The 22,596-nt window shown below is 33.8% G+C and overlaps 1 protein-coding gene across 2 annotated transcripts; it reads right to left on the bottom strand.

Annotated features, from left to right (window-relative positions):
* Positions 1–3,068: 3,068 nt before the first annotated feature.
* Positions 3,069–22,594, bottom strand: LOC138319288 (SUMO-activating enzyme subunit 1-like). Of its 2 annotated transcripts, XM_069262332.1 has the most exons (9): positions 22,430–22,591; positions 20,551–20,662; positions 19,292–19,351; positions 18,584–18,840; positions 18,184–18,286; positions 17,150–17,255; positions 15,892–16,036; positions 3,738–3,807; positions 3,069–3,461 (listed from the first exon to the last, which is right to left on the bottom strand). In XM_069262332.1, exons 1-9 carry the CDS (start codon positions 22,528–22,530, stop codon positions 3,366–3,368), a joined length of 1,050 nt encoding a protein of 349 aa, XP_069118433.1. In that variant the 5' UTR covers positions 22,531–22,591; the 3' UTR covers positions 3,069–3,365. The 2 variants fall into 2 exon arrangements, with proteins under 2 accessions (XP_069118433.1, XP_069118434.1); XM_069262333.1 differs by lacking the exon at positions 15,892–16,036 and having other exon boundaries at positions 22,430–22,594.
* Positions 22,595–22,596: the final 2 nt, after the last annotated feature.

Genomic DNA, 22,596 nt, shown 5'->3' with positions numbered 1-22,596 from the left:
TATCTACCTAGGTCTGATAATGCGATTGGGGATATTATAAGACTCTTTCATAAGTGGATATGAAGGATAGGGATATTCTAGCCTAGGATCACAAAATGTAGTAAAACCCGAGGCTTGCCGAGGGTTTTGCAACATTTTGTGATCCTGAGGGTAGTATACCCCTATCCTTCATATCCACTTATGAAAATGTTTTTCTTTTATACCTTGACGTTTTATTGCAATTTTACAACTATAATATCCCGCCATTTTGAAATAAATTCGAAGAAAAGCACGACTGGAAGTCAATTTTCCATACATGAGAAATTACGTGATATTTTCAATACAAATTCTGTTGTTTACATATTTTATAGTGAAACCAGACATATTTGTGAAAAAATGGTTAAATTTTACCGAGGAAATAGAGATTTTGTTGACACCGTGACGTCACGAGCCTTTATTGCATGGGAAGTCATGCAATACAGCCTCAGGCGACATGAGTGTATTACCCTGGACCAGCCAGTATTACACCCGTAGGTATGAAAGAAATACCTATATCTGATAAGTCGATTGAGGATATATACCTAGGTCTGATTGGTCGATTGAGGATAATATACCTATGTCTGATTGGTTGATTGAAGATATATACCTATATCTGATTGGCTGATTGAGGATATATACCTATGTCTGATTGGTTGATTGAGGATATAAACCTATGTCTGATTGGGTGATTGAGGATATATATACATGAATGTACCTATGTCTGATTGGCTGATGGTTGATTGAGGATTTATATACCTATGTCTGATTGGGTGATTGAGAATATATACCTATGTCTGATTGGCTGATTGAGGATATATATAACTATGTCTGATAGGTTGTTTGAGGATATATACCTAGGTCTGATTGGTTGATTGAGGATATATACCTAGGTCTGATTGGTTGATTGAGGATATATACCTAGGTCTGATTGGTTGTTTGAGGATATATACCTATGTCTGATTGGCTGATTGAGGATATATATAACTATGTCTATAAGGTTGATAGAGGATTTATACCTAGGTCTGATTGGTTGAATGAGGATATATACCTATGTCTGATTGTTGATTGAGGATATATATAACTATGTCTGATTGAGGATATATATACCTATGTCTGATTGGCTGATTGAGGATATATATAACTATGTCTGATTGGTTGATTGAGGATATATACCTATGTCTAATAGGTTGATTGAGGATATATACCTAGGTCTGATTGGTTGATTGAGGATATATATACCTATGTCTGATTGGGTGATTGAGGATATATATAACTATGTCTGATTGGTTGATTGAGGATATATACCCATGTCTGATTGGCTGATTGAGGATATATATACCTATGTCTGATTGGCTGATTGAGCATATATATACCTATGTCTGATTGGTTGATTGAGGATATATATACCTATGTATGATTGGCTGATTGAGGATATATATACCTATGTCTGATTGAGGATATATATACCTATGTCTGATTGGTTGATTGAGGATATATACCTAGGTCTGATCGGTTGATTGAGGATATATACCTAGGTCTGATAGGTTGATTGAGGATATATACCTAGGTCTGATTGGTTGATTGAGGATATATATCGATGTTTGATTGGTTGAATGAGGATATATACCTATGTCTAATTGGCTGATTGAGGATATATACATACCTATGTCTGATTGGTTGATTGAGGATATATACCTATGTCTGATTGAGGATATATACCTATGTCTGATTGGTTGATTGAGGATATATACCTATGTCTTATTGAGGATATATACCTAGGTCTGATTAGTTGATTGAGGATATATACCTAGGTCTGATAGGTTGATTGAGGATATATATATACCTATGTCTGATTGGTTTATTGAGGATATATACCTATGTCTGATTGGTTGATTGAGGATATATACCTATGTCTGATTGGTTGATTGAGGATATATACCTATGTCTGATTGGTTGATTGAGGAAATATAACTATGTCTGATAGGTTGATTGAGGATATATACCTAGGTCTGATTGGTTGATTGAGGAAATATAACTATGTCTGATAGGTTGATTGAGGATATATACCTAGGTCTGATTGGCTGATGGTTGATTGAGGATATATACCTAGGTCTGATAAGTCGATTGGGGGATATATATACCTATATCTGATAAGTCCATTGAGAATATATACCTAGGTCTGATTGGTCGATTGAGGATATATACGTATATAGGTTAAGGACAATAACTGTGCCTAAGGGAATAATTGAGCTCTACATCATGCATGTCTCATACAATGCTTCCATCACTTGATGATTCACAGCATTTCTATCGTAGATAAAGTGTAAACCAACTTTCTTTCACGTGTGATTTACTTTTGCGAACTTGTTTTAAAATACAAATCGCGAAATTAATAGTCGCGAAACAAAGATGGTTTACAGTATATAAGGGTAATAATAGGTCTCAATTATCTATGCACATTTTAAGCTGAGTGTAGTAGAATGTAAGTGAAGCTGACAACCTTCTGTAGTGAGTGTGAACCCTAAGAGGTACGCGTCCTAAAACAATATTTTGATACTTGTGTTTAATGCATACGATTCTGTAAGATATTGTAGATTGTGGTGGTCGAGGTTTGTACATTTGCCGCTGACTTCTGTTGTGTATACATGTATACACAACGGAAGTCAGCAGTAAGAAACCCCGACCACCCCAATCTACAATCTTCCTTACATAATCGTATACAATAAACACAAGTATCAAAATATTGTTTTAATGTATCACTGCTTTAGCACTATATTTATGATACATACCATATTCACTGAAATTAGTGCACATGGCGCTTAAAAATGGTAACAAAAGGGGTTGGTTCATTAGCGAACCAAAATCTAAGCTGTGGATTCAAAAACTCAAAATAAGTCATATTTTAACTCTTTCTGTACTCATGGCACATAATTAATCTCAAAGTAAACAGTGATCTTCAGTAATTCACATGTGAAAGATTTGCGTAAGTTTATACACATGCCGTAACATGAATTTTATGTAAAATGGGATACAATATTATAACCATCGCACATTTGTAAAACATTGTTTAATCAGTGAGACACGGAGAGCTTACATAACTTTAACTCCACCTGAAGAAGTGAGGGGCAATTATAGGGGGAGGATCGCTTATTACGACAAATACGGTATCATATATTGCACAATATTGCTGTAGTATCCAAATGTCAGTTATAAAACATCATACTTTTTATCTTACTTTCCATGTTCATGCCTCAAAACAAATTACTAATCAATAATTATTTTATTACAATGAAATTTCTTATCATGATCTAATCATTATTTCAGCAGTTTTACATCCGATTCCAACATTAAGAGCTGGTTCCAATCTGGTCCACCAAGCCACTGCCTTCTACTCCGTCATAGAAAAAGAAATTGTTGTGGGGCTTGTCTTTGTGTGAGACAGCCTAAAACAGAAGACATTTAATTAATCCGTGTGATAGTAAAATCCTCTTATTGTAAGTGATGGGCAAGCAGGTATGTCAATCAAGTCATGGTATATCATAACTGGGCACATGTCAAGGACACCATAATAAATCATATTGTTAAATTGCTCTATACAATCATGCAATAGGGATAGCAAGTATCAGTTTTGTGTTCTACAAGCAATTTTAATGGGCAAATATCATAGTATGAATGTATATGAATACTCAATACATAATGAGATTATAAAGGTGGTATACCTTGATGATTTCTTGTCCCAATATTCCACCCACAACAGCACAGACAGGACTGAGCTCCGAGAAACAGTGGCTGCAGGGAAACAAATCAATGCTTGTACCAACTATGATCATAATAGAGATGGAACACAAATCATAAAACATTGATGTCAATAGTAATTACACCATACAACATTGATGTTAATAGTGATTACACCATACAACATGGATGTCAATAGTAATTACACCACACAATATTGATGTCAATAGTAATTACACCATACAACATTGATGTCAATAGTAATTACACCATACAACACTGATGTAAATAGTAATTACACCACACAACATTGATGTCAATAGTAATTACACCATACAATATTGATGTCAATAATGATTGCACCATACAACATTGATGTCAATAGTAATTACACCATACAACATTGATGTCAATAGTAATTACACCACACAACATTGATGTCAATAGTAATGACACCATACAACATTGATGTTAAAAGTGATTACACCACACAACATTGATGTTAATAGTGATTACACCACACAACATTGATGTTAATAGTGATTACACCATACAACATTGATGTTAATAGCGATTACACCACAACATTGATGTTAATAGTGATTACACCACACAACATTGATGTTAATAGTGATTACACAATACAACAAGGATGTCAATAGTGATTACACCATACAACATTGATGTCAATAGTGATTACACCATACAACAAGGATGTGAATAGTGATTACACCATACAACATTGATGTCAATAGTGATTACACAATACAACAAGGATGTGAATAGTGATTACACCATACAACATTGATGTCAATAGTGATTACACAATACAACAAGGATGTCAATAGTGATTACACATACAACATTGATGTCAATAGTGATTACACAATACAACATTAATGTCAATAGTGATTACACAATACAACAAGGATGTCAATAGTGATTACACAATACAACAAGGATGTCAATAGTGATAACACAATACAACAAGGATGTCAATAGTGATTACACCATACAACATTGATGTCAATAGTAATTACACAATACAACAAGGATGTCAATCGTGATTACACAATACAACAAGGATGTCAATAGTTATGGGACATACACCATACAACATTGATGTCAATAGTGATTACACAATACAACATTTATGTCAATAGTGATTACACAATACAACATTGATGTCAATAGTGATTACACCATACAACATTGATGTCAATAGTGATTACACCATACAACATTGATGTCAATAGTGATTACAAAATACAACATTGATGTCAATAGTAATTACACCATACAACATTAATGTCAATAGTAATTACACCTTAAAACATTGATGTTAATAGTAATTACACAATACAACAAGGATGTCAATAGTAATTACACCACACAATATTGATGTCAATAGTAATTACACCATACAACATTGATGTCAATAGTAATTACACCATACAACATTGATGTAAATAGTAATTTCACCACACAACATTGATGTCAATAGTAATTACACCATACAATATTGATGTCAATAATGATTGCACCATACAACATTGATGTCAATAATGATTTCACCATACAACATTGACGTCAATAGTGATTTCACCATACAACATTGATGTCAATAGTGATTACACCACACAACATTGATGTTAATAGTGATTACACAATACAACAAGGATGTCAATAGTGATTACACCATACAACATTGATGTCAATAGTGATTACACCATACAACATTGATGTCAATAGTGATTACACCATACAACAAGGATGTAAATAGTGATTACACCATACAACATTGATGTCAATAGTAATTACACCATACAACATTGATGTCAATAGTAATTACACAATACAACATTGATGTTAATAGTGATTACAAAATACAACATTGATGTCAATAGTGATTACACAATACAACATTGATGTCAATAGTGATTACACAATACAACATTGATGTCAATAGTGATTACACCATACAACATTGATGTCAATAGTGATTACACAATACAACATTGATGTCAATAGTAATTACACCATACAACATTGATGTCAATAGTAATTACACCTTACAACATTGATGTTAATAGTAATTACACAATACAACAAGGATGTCAATAGTAATTACACAACACAATATTGAAGTCAATAGTAATTACACCATACAACATTGATGTCAATAGTAATTACACCATACAACATTGATGTAAATAGTAATTACACCATACAACATTGATGTCAATAGTAATTACACCATACAACATTGATGTCAATAGTGATTACACCATACAACATTGATGTCAATAATGATTTCACCATACAACATTGACGTCAATAGTGATTTCACCATACAACATTGATGTCAATAGTGATTACACATTATGTTCACATACAAAGTGTCATTACACCATACAACATTGATGTCAATAGTGATTACACCATACAACAAGGATGTCAATAGTGATTACACCATACAACATTGATGTCAATAGTGATTACACCATACAACATTGATGTCAATAGTGATTACACCATACAACAAGGATGTAATAGTGATTACACCATACAACATTGATGTCAATAGTGATTACACAATACAACATTGATGTCAATAGTGATTACACAATACAACATTGATGTTAATAGTGATTACACAATACAACATTGATGTCAATAGTGATTACACAATACAACATTAATGTCAATAGTGATTACACAATACAACATTGATGTTAATAGTGATTACACAATACAACATTGATGTCAATAGTAATTACACATACAACATTGATGTCAATAGTTATTACACCATACAACATTGATGTCAATAGTGATTACACCATACAACATTGATGTCAATAGTGATTACACCATACAACATTGATGTCAATAGTGATTACACCATACAACATTGATGTCAATAGTGATTACACCATACAACATTGATGTCAATAGTAATTACACCATACAACATTGATGTCAATAGTGATTACACAATACAACATTGATGTCAATAGTGATTACACAATACAACAAGGATGTCAATAGTGATTACACAATACAACATTGATGTTAATAGTGATTACACAATACAACATTGATGTCAATAGTGATTACACCATACAACATTGATGTCAATAGTGATTACACCATACAACATTGATGTCAATAGTGATTACACCATACAACATTGATGTCAATAGTGATTACACCATACAACATTGATGTCAATAGTGATTACACCATACAACATTGATGTCAATAGTGATTACACCATACAACATTGATGTCAATAGTGATTACACCACACAACATTGATGTTAATAGTGATTACACAATACAACATTGATGTCAATAGTGATTACACCATACAACATTGATGTCAATAGTGATTACACCATACAACATTGATGTCAATAGTGATTACACAATACAACATTGATGTCAATAGTGATTACACAATACAACATTGATGTCAATAGTGATTACACAATACAACATTGATGTCAATAGTGATTACACAATACAACATTGATGTCAATAGTGATTACACAATACAACATTGATGTCAATAGTGATTACACAATACAACATTGATGTCAATAGTGATTACACAATACAACATTGATGTCAATAGTGATTACACAATACAACATTGATGTCAATAGTGATTACACAATACAACATTGATGTCAATAGTGATTACACCATACAACATTGATGTCAATAGTGATTACACAATACAACATTGATGTCAATAGTGATTACACAATACAACAAGGATGTCAATAGTGATTACACAATACAACATTGATGTCAATAGTGATTACACAATACAACATTGATGTCAATAGTAATTACACAATACAACATTGATGTCAATAGTGATTACACCATACAACATTGATGTAATAGTTAATTACACATACAACAACAGGATGTCAATAGTAATTACACAATACAACATTGATGTCAATAGTAATTACACAATACAACATTGATGTCAATAGTGATTACACCATACAACATTGATGTCAATAGTGATTACACCATACAACATTGATGTCAATAGTGATTACACAATACAACAAGGATGTCAATAGTGATTACACAATACAACATTGATGTCAATAGTGATTACACAATACAACATTGATGTCAATAGTGATTACACAATACAACATTGATGTCAATAGTGATTACACAATACAACATTGATGTCAATAGTGATTACACCATACAACATTGATGTCAATAGTGATTACACCATACAACATTAATGTCAATAGTGATTACACCATACAACATTGATGTCAATAGTAATTACACAATACAACATTGATGTCAATAGTGATTACACAATACAACATTGATGTCAATAGTGATTACACAATACAACATTGATGTCAATAGTGATTACACCATACAACATTGATGTTAATAGTGATTACACCATACAACATTGATGTTAATAGTGATTACACAATACAACATTGATGTCAATAGTGATTACACCATACAACATTGATGTCAATAGTGATTACACAATACAACATTGATGTCAATAGTGATTACACAATACAACATTGATGTTAATAGTGATTACACCATACAACATTGATGTCAATAGTGATTACACCATACAACATTGATGTCAATAGTGATTACACCATACAACATTGATGTCAATAGTGATTACACCATACAACAAGGATGTCAATAGTGATTACACCATACAACATTGATGTCAATAGTAATTACACCATACAACATTGATGTTAATAGTGATTACACCATACAACATTGATGTCAATAGTGATTACACCATACAACATTGATGTCAATAGTGATTACACCATACAACATTGATGTCAATAGTGATTACACAATACAACATTGATGTCAATAGTAATTACACAATACAACATTGATGTCAATAGTGATTACACCATACAACATTGATGTCAATAGTGATTACACAATACAACATTGATGTCAATAGTGATTACACAATACAACATTGATGTCAATAGTGATTACACCATACAACATTGATGTCAATAGTAATTACACCATACAACATTGATGTCAATAGTAATTACACAATACAACATTGATGTCAATAGTGATTACACCATACAACATTGATGTTAATAGTAATTACACCATACAACATTGATGTCAATAGTAATTACACAATACAACATTGATGTCAATAGTGATTACACAATACAACATTGATGTCAATAGTGATTACACAATACAACATTGATGTCAATAGTGATTACACCATACAACATTGATGTCAATAGTGATTACACCATACAACATTGATGTCAATAGTGATTACACCATACAACATTGATGTCAATAGTGATTACACCATACAACATTGATGTCAATAGTGATTACACCATACAACATTGATGTCAATAGTGATTACACCATACAACATTGATGTCAATAGTGATTACACAATACAACATTGATGTCAATAGTGATTACACAATACAACATTGATGTCAATAGTGATTACACCATACAACATTGATGTCAATAGTGATTACACCATACAACATTGATGTCAATAGTAATTACACAATACAACATTGATGTCAATAGTGATTACACCATACAACATTGATGTCAATAGTAATTACACAATACAACATTGATGTCAATAGTGATTACACCATACAACATTGATGTCAATAGTGATTACACCATACAACATTGATGTCAATAGTAATTACACCATACAACATTGATGTCAATAGTAATTACACCATACAACATTGATGTCAATAGTAATTACACAATACAACATTGATGTCAATAGTGATTACACAATACAACATTGATGTCAATAGTGATTACACAATACAACATTGATGTCAATAGTAATTACACCATACAACATTGATGTCAATAGTGATTACACACCATACAACATTGATGTCAATAGTGATTACACCATACAACATTGATGTCAATAGTAATTACACCATACAACATTGATGTCAATAGTGATTACACCATACAACATTGATGTCAATAGTGATTACACCATACAACATTGATGTCAATAGTGATTACACAATACAACATTGATGTCAATAGTAATTACACCATACAACATTGATGTCAATAGTGATTACACCATACAACATTGATGTCAATAGTAATTACACAACATAACATTGATGTCAATAGTAATTACACAATACAACATTGATGTCAACAGTAATTACACCATACAACATTGATGTCAATAGTAATTACACAATACAACATTGATGTCAATAGTAATTACACACACACAACATTGATGTCAATAGTAATTACACCACACAACATTGATGTCAATAGTAATTACACCATACAACATTGATGTCAATAGTAATTACACCACACAACATTGATGTCAACAGTATATTACACAATACAACAAGATGTCAATAGTGATTTCACCATACAACATTGATGTCAATATGATTACACATACAACATTGATGTCAATAGTAATTACACATACAACATTGATGTCAATAGTAATTACACCATACAACAACATTGATGTCAATAGTAATTACACATACAACATTGATGTCAATAGTATTACACAATACAACATTGATGTCAATAGTGATTACACAATACAACATTGATGTCAATAGTGATTACACAATACAACATTGATGTCAATAGTAATTACACCATACAACATTGATGTCAATAGTAATTACACCATACAACATTGATGTCAATAGTGATTACACCATACAACATTGATGTCAATAGTGATTACACCATACAACATTGATGTTAATAGTGATTACACCATACAACATTGATGTAATAGTGATTACACAATACAACATTGATGTCAATAGTGATTACACAATACAACATTGATGTCAATAGTGATTACACAATACAACATTGATGTCAATAGTAATTACACCATACAACATTGATGTCAATAGTAATTACATCATACAACACTGATGTCAATAGTGATGGGACTTACACCATACAACATTGATGTCAATAGTAATTACACCACACAACATTGATGTCAACAGTAATTACACCACACAACATTGATGTCAATAGTAATTACACAATACAACATTGATGTCAACAGTAATTACACCACACAACATTGATGTCAACAGTAATTACACAATACAACATTGATGTCAACAGTAATTACACCACACAACATTGATGTCAATAGTAATTACACCATACAACATTGATGTCAATAGTAATTACACCATACAACATTGATGTCAATAGTAATTACACCACACAACATTGATGTCAACAGTAATTACACAATACAACATTGATGTCAATAGTAATTACACCACACAACATTGATGTCAACAGTAATTACACCATACAACATTGATGTCAATAGTAATTACACCATACAACATTGATGTCAATAGTGATTACACCATACAACATTGATGTCAATAGTGATTACACCATACAACATTGATGTCAATAGTAATTACACAATACAACATTGATGTCAATAGTGATTACACAATACAACATTGATGTCAATAGTGATTACACAATACAACATTGATGTCAATAGTGATTACACAATACAACATTGATGTCAATAGTGATTACACAATACAACATTGATGTCAATAGTGATTTCACCATACAACATTGATGTCAATAATGATTTCACCATACAACATTGATGTCAATAGTGATGGGACATACATCATACAACATTGATGTCAATAATGATTTCACCATACAACATTGATATCAATAGTGATTTCACCATACAACATTGATGTCAATAGTTATTTCACCATACAACACGACGTCAATAGAAATTACACTATACAACATTGATGTCAATAGAAATTACACTATACAACATTGATGTCAATAGTGATTACACCATACAACATTGATGTCAATAGTGATTTCACCATACAACATTGATGTCAATAGTGATTTCACCATACAACATTGATGTCAATAGTGATTACACCATACAACATTGATGTCAATAGTGATTACACCATACAACATTGATGTCAATAGTGATTTCACCATACAACATTGATGTAAAAAGTGATTACACAATACAACATTAATGTCAATAGTGATTACACCACACAACATTGATGTCAACAGTAATTACACCATACAACATTGATGTCAATAGTAATTACACCATACAACATTGATGTCAATAGTGATTACACCATACAACATTGATGTCAATAGTGATTACACCATACAACATTGATGTCAATAGTGATTACACCATACAACATTGATGTTAATAGTGATTACACAATACAACATTGATGTCAATAGTGATTACACCATACAACATTGATGTCAATAGTGATTACACCATACAACATTGATGTCAATAGTGATTACACCATACAACATTGATGTCAATAGTGATTACACCATACAACATTGATGTCAATAGTGATTACACCATACAACATTGATGTCAACAGTAATTACACCATACAACATTGATATCAACAGTAATTACACCATACAACATTGATTACACAATACAACATTAATGTCAATAGTGATTACACCACACAACATTGATGTCAACAGTAATTACACCATACAACATTGATATCAACAGTAATTACACCATACAACATTGATGTCAATAGTGATTTCACCATACAACATTGATGTCAATAGTGATTTCACCATGCAACATTGATGTCAATAGTGATTTCACCATACAACATTGATATTAAAAGTGATGGGACATACACCATATAACATTGATGTCAATGTGATGGGACATACACAATACAACATGGATGTCAATAGTGATTACACCATACAACATTGATATCAATAGAAATTACATCATACAACATTGATGTCAATAGTGATTACACCATATAACATTGATATCAATAGAAATTACATCATACAACATTGATGTCAAAAAAGATTACACCCAATCTGATTACAATTCACATTTGGGGTCACTTCAGTATGACCCCATGGCATGCCTAGATTCAGAATATCTTGTGGGGTACAGCTAGTAGCCATTTATACTTCCAAGAGATTCAATCACACCAAATATTTCATAGGAGACAGGCTGATAGATCTTGCATGCGCACTTGAGTGTAAATTAGAAGTCTAATGTCAATTAGATTGTGATGACACCAACAACAATGATGTCAGTGATGAGACATACACCGTACAACATTGATGTCAGTAGAGATGAGACATACACCGTACAACATTGATGTCAGTAGAGATGAGACATACACCGTACAACATGATGTCAGTAGAGATGAGACATACACCGTACAACATTGATGTCAGTAGAGATGAGACATACACCGTACAACATTGATGTCAGTAGAGATGAGACATACACCGTACAACATTGATGTCAGTAGAGATGAGACATACACCGTACAACATTGATGTCAGTAGAGATGAGACATACACCGTACAACATTGATGTCAGTAGAGATGAGACATACATCCGTACAACAATGATGTCAGTAGAGATGAGACATACACCGTACAACATTGATGTCAGTAGAGATGAGACATACACCGTACAACATTGATGTCAGTAGAGATGAGACATACACCGTACAACATGATGTCAGTAGAGATGAGACATACACCGTACAACATTGATGTCAGTAGAGATGAGACATACACCGTACAACATTGATGTCAGTAGAGATGAGACATACACCGTACAACATTGATGTCAGTAGAGATGAGACATACACCGTACAACATTGATGTCAGTAGAGATGAGACATACACCGTACAACATTGATGTCAGTAGAGATGAGACATACACCGTACAACATTGATGTCAGTAAGAGAGATGAGACATACACCGTACAACATTGATGTCAGTAGAGATGAGACACACACCGTACAACATTGATGTCAGTAGAGATGAACATACACCGTACAACATTGATGTCAGTAGAGATGAGACATACACCGTACAACATTGATGTCAGTAGAGATGAGACATACACCGTACAACATTGATGTCAGTAGAGATGAGACATACACCGTACAACATTGATGTCAGTAGAGATGAGACATACACCGTACAACATTGATGTCAGTAGAGATGAGACATACACCGTACAACATTGATGTCAGTAGAGATGAGACATACACCGTACAACATTGATGTCAGTAGAGATGAGACACACACCTTACAACATTGATGTCAGTAGAGATGAGACATACACCGTAAAACATTGATGTCAGTAGAGGATGAGACATACACCGTACAACATTGATGTCAGTAGAGATGAGACATACACCGTACAACATTGATGTCAGTAGAGATGAGACATACACCGTACAACATTGATGTCAGTAGAGATGAGACATACACCGTACAACATTGATGTCAGTAGAGATGAGACATACACCGTACAACATTGATGTCAGTAGAGATGAGACATACACCGTACAACAATGATGTCAGTAGAGATGAGACATACACCGTACAACATTGATGTCAGTAGAGATGAGACATACACCGTACAACAATGATGTCAGTAGAGATGAGACATACACCGTACAACATTGATGTCAGTAGAGATGAGACATACACCGTACAACATTGATGTCAGTAGAGATGAGACATACACCGTACAACATTGATGTCAGTAGAGATGAGACATACACCGTACAACATTGATGTCAGTAGAGATGAGACATACACCGTACAACATTGATGTCAGTAGAGATGAGACATACACCGTACAACATTGATGTCAGTAGAGATGAGACATACACCGTACAACATTGATGTCAGTAGAGATGAGACATAACACCGTACAACATTGATGTCAGTAGAGATGAGACATACACCGTACAACATTGATGTCAGTAGAGATGAGACATACACCGTACAACATTGATGTCAGAAGAGATGAGACATACACCGTACAACATTGATGTCAGTAGAGATGAGACATACACCGTACAACATTGATGTCAGTAGAGATGAGACATACACCGTACAACATTGATGTCAGTAGAGATGAGACATACACCGTACAACAATGATGTCAGTAGAGATGAGACATACACCGTACAACATTGATGTCAGTAGAGATGAGACATACACCGTACAACATTGATGTCAGTAGAGATGAGACATACACCGTACAACATTGATGTCAGTAGAGATGAGACACACACCGTACAACATTGATGTCAGTAGAGATGAGACATACACCGTACAACATTGATGTCAGTAGAGATGAGACATACACCGTACAACAATGATGTCAGTAGAGATGAGACATACACCGTACAACATTGATGTCAGTAGAGATGAGACACACACCGTACAACAATGATGTCAGAAGAGATGAGACATACACCGTACAACATTGATGTCAGTAGAGATGAGACATACACCGTACAACATTGATGTCAGTAGAGATGAGACATACATCGTACAACATTGATGTCAGTAGAGATGAGACATACACCGCACAACAATGATGTCATTAGAGATGAGACATACACCGTACAACATTGATGTCAGTAGAGATGAGACATACACCGTACAACAATGATGTCAGAAGAGATGAGACATACACCGTACAACATTGATGTCAGTAGAGATGAGACATACACCGCACATTATTGATGTCAGTAGAGATGAGCCATACACCGTACAACAATGATGTCAGTAGAGATGAGACATACACCGTACAACAATGATGTCAGAAGAGATGAGACACACACCGTACAACATTGATGTCAGTAGAGATGAGACATACACCGTACAACATTGATGTCAGTAGAGATGAGACATACACCGTACAACATTGATGTCAGTAGAGATGAGACATACACCGTACAACATTGATGTCAGTAGAGATGAGACATACACCGTACAACATTGATGTCAGTAGAGATGAGACACACACCGTACAACATTGATGTCAGTAGAGATGAGACACACACCGTACAACATTGATGTCAGTAGAGATGAGACACACACCGTACAACATTGATGTCAGTAGAGATGAGACACACACCGTACATCATTGATGGCAGTAGAGATGAAACGCACACCGTAACTCTTACCTTGAAAAGTCCTCTGGTACTGCTTTTGCCCCAACTTTGAGATTCTCCAATACTTCAGATCGTAATGATGTTAGTTGTTCAATATCATGATTGTGTGATTTTACAGCAGGCCTTCTTCCAAATTTCTCAATAAAACTGAAGAAAACTAGAAAAATAGCCAAATTTAAATTTGTATAACTAGAGCAGAAAGCCAAATGCAAGAATCAAAGGTGCCAAGTCATATCTAACAAAAAGTTATAAAGTTTCAGCAATCCATTAAAGTTGTATGGTCTGTGACTTGTTGTATATTTAGCATAGAAAAAGTCTTAAGAGAGTTCTACATATTTTCCTCCGCCTCTCTAAGTTTTAAACTTTCGGTATTTACCGACTTTTGTAAAGTTCGAATTCGCAAAGTTGTTGAACAATTAAATTGAAATATTGATTTTTAAGGTGTACACGTTTAAAATAACTCGGAAGTATCCGAACTGTTCAGATCTATTCCGATATGTATGGGTATTGACGATATTGACCACCTGATACGGCTCGGGAGGTTCCGATCTATATGGTTATCTCCCATGTCAGACAAAACATTTTGACAGATACATGTACAACTGTTGTTATAGTCAGACATAAACATTTTGACATATCAGATACATGTACAACTGTTGTTTTAGTCAGACATATACATTTTGACATATCAGATACATGTACAACTGTTGTTTTAGTCAGACATAAACATTTTGACATATCAGATACATGTACAACTGTTGCTTTAGTCAGACATAAACATTTTGACATATCAGATACATGTACAACTGTTGTTTTAGTCAGACATAAACATTTTGACATATCAGATACATGTACAACTGTTGTTTTAGTCAGACATAAACATTTTGGCCAATCAGATACATATACAACTGTTGTTTTAGTCAGACATAAACATTTTGACATATCAGATACATGTACAACTGTTGTTTTAGTCAGACATAAACATTTTGACCAATCAGATACATATACAACTGTTGTTTTAGTCAGACATAAACATTTTGACCTATCAGATACATATACAACTGTTGTTTTAGTCAGACATAAACATTTTGACATATCAGATACATATACAACTGTTGTTTTAGTCAGACATAAACATTTTAACGTATCAGATACAAGAACTTTTGTTGATTTAATTGGACATAAATGTTTCAACTCAACAGATACATGGACTACTATCAGTTTAACTGGATATAAACGTTTTGACTTATCAGAGACATGAGCTACTAACCTTTTGTGATGAAATATGTATTTGGAGTTCTGTTAAGTTTTTTTGCTGCCTCTGTTGTACTCCAATCAACATCTAAAGCATTCTTTAATCGCACAAAGGAGGAACACTGAATAGAATACAACATAGGATACCCGGTCAGTCAGTTGAACTGTCACTTACATGTAATAGCCATGATCAATAAAATAGCTTGAAAAATTATACGTGCAATGAAAATCACAAGGGATGCATATATATATAATAAGATGAAAAGACCTTCAGATCCCAGAGGAATCTTGGCACCCACCAAAGATTGGTCTATATCTGGCAATGGAATGAGGGATCGTTTCTCTGCTTTTCAAACTTCAACTAACAAAATCCAATATGGCTGCCTGTTGCCCATTTTGTAGACGGATTGGTTTCAAAATGCAATATGGACTAGGGCCCATGTGGTGCCTACATGTGAAATTTGAGAAAGAACACTTCAGTACTTTCTAAGAAATTACGATAACAAACTTCAATTATCAAAATCCAAGACAGCAGTCTGTCGGCCATCTTGTTGACCTATTGGTCTCAAAATGCCATGTGCATGACTAGGATCTTAGGTGAACCTACATATCAAACTTTCAAGCAGACTATCAAACTGTAGTACTTTCTGAGAAATAGTAGCAACAAACTTCAACTATCAAAATCCAAGACAGCTGACGGTCGGCCATCTTGTTGACTTACTGGGTAAAAACATCATATGCACAATTAGGGCCCATGTGGAGCCTACATATGAAATCTGAGAAAGATCTCTTCATTACTGTCTAAGAAATAGCTGAACAAAATGCAATATAAAAAACTAGTGTCTTCGACGGATGAACAGAATTACAGAAGAAAGGGCGGATAGGCAGACAGACAAAAGGTGATCTGAATAGCCCACAATCATGATGGGCTAAAACGTTCTGACATGAGCAGCCTCTACATGGAGTTTGTATATGTAAATATATCTACATTAGCAGTTGTTACCACAGATGAATACTGTCACAACTAGGACAGTGTATGAATAATATTACCTTTTTCACAACAACTGTTTCTGGCTCTTCAGATTTACTTTTCTTAGCTGCTGGTTCACCATCTCCACTCTCATCCTTCTTCACTGGCTTTTTTTGTATTTCTCTGAAAAACATCATCAAAATCAAAAATCTCAACCAATAATATGTATCACACTAAATGGTTGTAGGAAAATGAGAAGACCATATATTTCATATTCAGATAGACAAGTTTTCCCTATAGGGGATAATCGGATTTCAGTGACAACACAAATAAAGTGAAAATAAAACCTTCCCAAAACTGAACTACTATGCAGTAAACGAAAATTAATCATACGAAAAGCACAATATCCCTCCTCCCCCAAAATTGAAAAGAACAAATTTTGAGTTCAAGCCAATAAAGTGTTTCTTTCTTTCAACTTACTCTGCATAATCATGCTTGCCAAGGTCAGAGAACATGTATCCATAGTAACCAAACACATCACCAGCATAGAACTTGATTCCATTGTCTGCACAAATTTGGTTGATGCGCATGAGCTGAGTTGGACCACAGCATGTGGCACAAACAACGTCAAACTGAGTAAAGAAGTTGTCATCCTTGCTGGCAACACTCTCCGAGTCCGAAGTCACTTTAACCATGGGGTTCAGTTGCTGGGTCCGGTCTAGTGAGCAAACTGCTCTCTAGGATAAAAGGTATTTTTACATAAGTTATAGGGCATCATGGGATACTGTGTAGCTGGTTATTTCTTTGGAGAAGATATTTTCACTATTTCGCGACACATTGATGGTGAAAATGTAATCCATAAAATGTTGAGAAATGGTTGAAACATTACCACTTTTAATCATATAAGCTCGGCAGGCGCAAATTACTACTACTTTTATAGGCTATAATGTGTCTAGGCAGTAGTCAAGGGAACAGAACCCAAAGCCTTTCTCACAGAGACGAGAGCTCCCTAAATGCCCATATTATATACATTTCATGAAATATATAACTTCTTATATTCATTATAAAAAATATAGGAATGACAAATATTTGTGTGTGTTGCGACTCTTGGTTAATACATTGTATGTCAATGTGTTTTGAATTGATATGGAAAATTAGTATTGAAAAGAAGTGAAAATATAAACATACATTTTTACCAACATCTGTTCTGGGAAGCAGAAACTGTGAACATGCATCTTCTTCTGTTACCTGGATTGTGAATGGAACATGTCTAATAAACATACAAACTAAACAAGTAATTACATACTTACAAAACCTACAAGACTTTTTTTTTCCCTTGAACTAGACCATAAGTTAAACTACTCTGTCTATTAATGATATATAATTGTACAAATTTGATATACACGTCCAAGTGTAGATAACCGAAAGGCTAACAATTCATAGGCAAGCCTTAATCCAAATTTCTGATAGGCAGTTAGACACGACATAATGATCAAAAGTGTATTGTCATTCTACACCTTTAATATTGTTGGAGTAAGGTAAGCCTTAGGCACTTCACTGCCTATTCCCTATATGGAAGTTTTGTTGTCCATCAACTCTTCACGTGTATGTATAGTGCACTACTAGTACTAGTTTACTTGTAGTTAAAATGAGGCAAAATATGGCATAAATGTTTTGTTCTACATTTCTTATGAAACATAACATTAAATATAAAATATCCACGACATTGCAAAGAATTTTACTGAAAACCATTGAAATTCCAAATCGTATAGCAATATCATTCGACAAGTACAATATGTACCTGTACGCTGTATTCATACCTGAGCCAATGTCACATTAAGTTAAACGAATGCAATACAAAACCACCGAGGAGTTGATGAAATTGTTTTTTAGACAGGAACATGCACATCATATGTTAAACACACTATTGTAAAAGAGATTTGGGTAGTTCTTGACAAAAGTTGCTCTTCTTCACTAGCAAGGACCAGGGTTCAGCATAAACGACATCCAATCACATATATTGTGTAATGACGGACAGCGAGCGAGCTTGAACATTTCACACACATTTTACCACAGTTGGTTTTCTGGTATATCATAGTAAAACCAATAGATCTCGCTCTCATTACAACTGATTTATTTCCGATATATGTGCAAATTCTAATGTATTCTTAGACTGATTTGTCCTTTTAAATATCATCTGGAATTTCAACCAAACAATTTTAGTAAGGAATCTGAAGAAATTTTGGTAAATAACAATGACTGTGTAAGGTATGATTCAGGGTATGGGCGTGAATGTTAACAGACCATCAATATACAGGTATTGTGTGACTTTATTAACCTATTGCCAAAATTATCAAAATTCTAAATTAGATAAAGTCTGCAGAAAAAAACAACAATGGACACTGGGTGACAGATTGATGATGATGTATTTTTTATTTTATTTGTACCTCTGTATCGTCAAGCATGGTGAGGGATTTGATTCCAGACAGAACAATGTTCTTGGCTACTTCAGCACCCAATCCTCGCATTCCAATCAAAAGCACTCTTGAAGCACGCAGCCTAGTAGAAAATTTCATGCATATAATTAAATAAGACCACAACGCAATTTTTCCAATTATACTACACTTCAAAGTCTTCCCATTGATTCTTTCCATAAATATTATTAAACTTTTTGTATATATGATATACTGTAGCAAGTAGTGATGAATAGCTGATGATCGAAAAAAAATAGAAAATTAGTCGAAATTTTTTTAAAAACCGATCATCGATTAAGAATTTGTAAAACCAATTAATCAGAAATTTTTGAAAGTGATCCTAAATCTTTAGATTTGTGTTAAGAAACATTTGTTTATCATAATTCAATGGAATAATTAACCCATTTTCATTACCCTACAGACATTGTTTCCAAATAGTATAGTATCCATTATGACACATTAGTCCATTGCAGTGGACATGCTTTATTACCAGATTATTACCTCCTAATTCAAGTGATATTCCTTAAATTATTTCTCATTGGTTAAAAATAGTTATACATCACAATAATCTTGGAATAGTGTTTAATTCCAATAAATATAATAAGTTATATTCTGTATGTGAAAATAGATAATAATCAATAATATATCACTTTTGACATTCTGAACATCGATTTCAAAAATGAAACCGATTCCCATCACTAGTAGCAAGGTTGGGGCGATCAGATATTATTTTAATCGGTAGAGCATTCACAGCTATTACTCAAAAGATCCAAGTTCAAGTCCAACAATGAACTATTGCTATATTTTCTACTGTCCTGTTTCAATACATGTTTTGTGTCATTTTCTATTTTAAAGAAATCTAGTTACAGTTAATCCGAATTTGATGTTAATACATGTAATGTTTGTCTTAAATATAAAACAAATCATCAGAAAATTTGGATAACCAAATTGAAGTTTCAGTTTAAGTCTCTATTGAAGACAACTGTCAAGTAAGTGGTTCTCCAGCTTGAAATACACCAGAGGTGATCATGTGGTTTGAGACTTCCAAAATATTGAAAAGATCACATTATTTAATGTTGGTAGTCACAAAACAGTAATGGTTCTGTAATAAAGAGATGAAAATGCATTTTTGGTCCTAGCATATAAAAAGAATTAAAAATAAAGGAACAGTTAACATACTTTTTAATAAGAATTACAATGTAGGCCTACCTGCCACTGGCAGTGCCATATGGCCTAGAATATACAATTAAGTGATTTGTATAATTTTTTGCTCTTTCATAATTTATATTGTATATTGAATTGGTACTGTAGCAGGATTGAACTGGGTCGATCATCGGTGACCAGGTAGCTCAGGCGGTAGAGCACTCGGCTACTGTTCGGACGGTCCCGGTTTTGAATCCTGGACTGTCCGCTACATTTTCTCCTCACCTGTTACAGAATTGGCGCCCAACTAAATAACCCACGATGGTGGTGTTTAGAAGGGTCTCCTATGTTTTCGAGAAAGGAGGGAGGAGTGTTGTGGGATTGGACTGGGTCGATCATCGGTGACCAGGTAGCTCAGGCAGTAGAGCACTCTGCTAGTGTTCGGACGGTCCCTGGTTCGAATCCGCTACATTTCTCCTCTCCTGTTACAGGTACTTATAATTAGTCAGTATCAGGTAAAACTGATGTTAATGGTGGTTAATGTACCACTTAATCAAGAAGGACTGTCAGAAATTAATATCGGATGGTCCTGCTGGCCCGTACTCAGATAATATTTAAAAGTAGACAAACGGACTTCTACTTTCAGAGATTTAGATAGTAAAGTAAGAGTTCTGTTCCAATTTTTATTTTCTAGTTATTTCGAAATCACCTTCTCTGGGCGTCCAGACCCCATAATCTAATTTGACGATCATAAAGAGCCGCCTCATCTTCTGTAATTGTTTGTTGTTCTCCCATGCTGTGTATTGACATCCTAAAATGAAACAAGAGTTTTGTTCGTGCGTCCAAATCTGCCGGGCATTAAATGTAACAATCAAA

The sequence above is a fragment of the Argopecten irradians genome, chromosome 3 (genome assembly GCF_041381155.1).
Source record: "Argopecten irradians isolate NY chromosome 3, Ai_NY, whole genome shotgun sequence".
In the NCBI taxonomy this organism is placed as follows: Eukaryota; Metazoa; Mollusca; class Bivalvia; order Pectinida; family Pectinidae; genus Argopecten; species Argopecten irradians.
The sequence above is the reverse complement of the archived record's forward strand: the minus strand, read 5'-3'. Positions and strand labels throughout refer to the sequence as shown.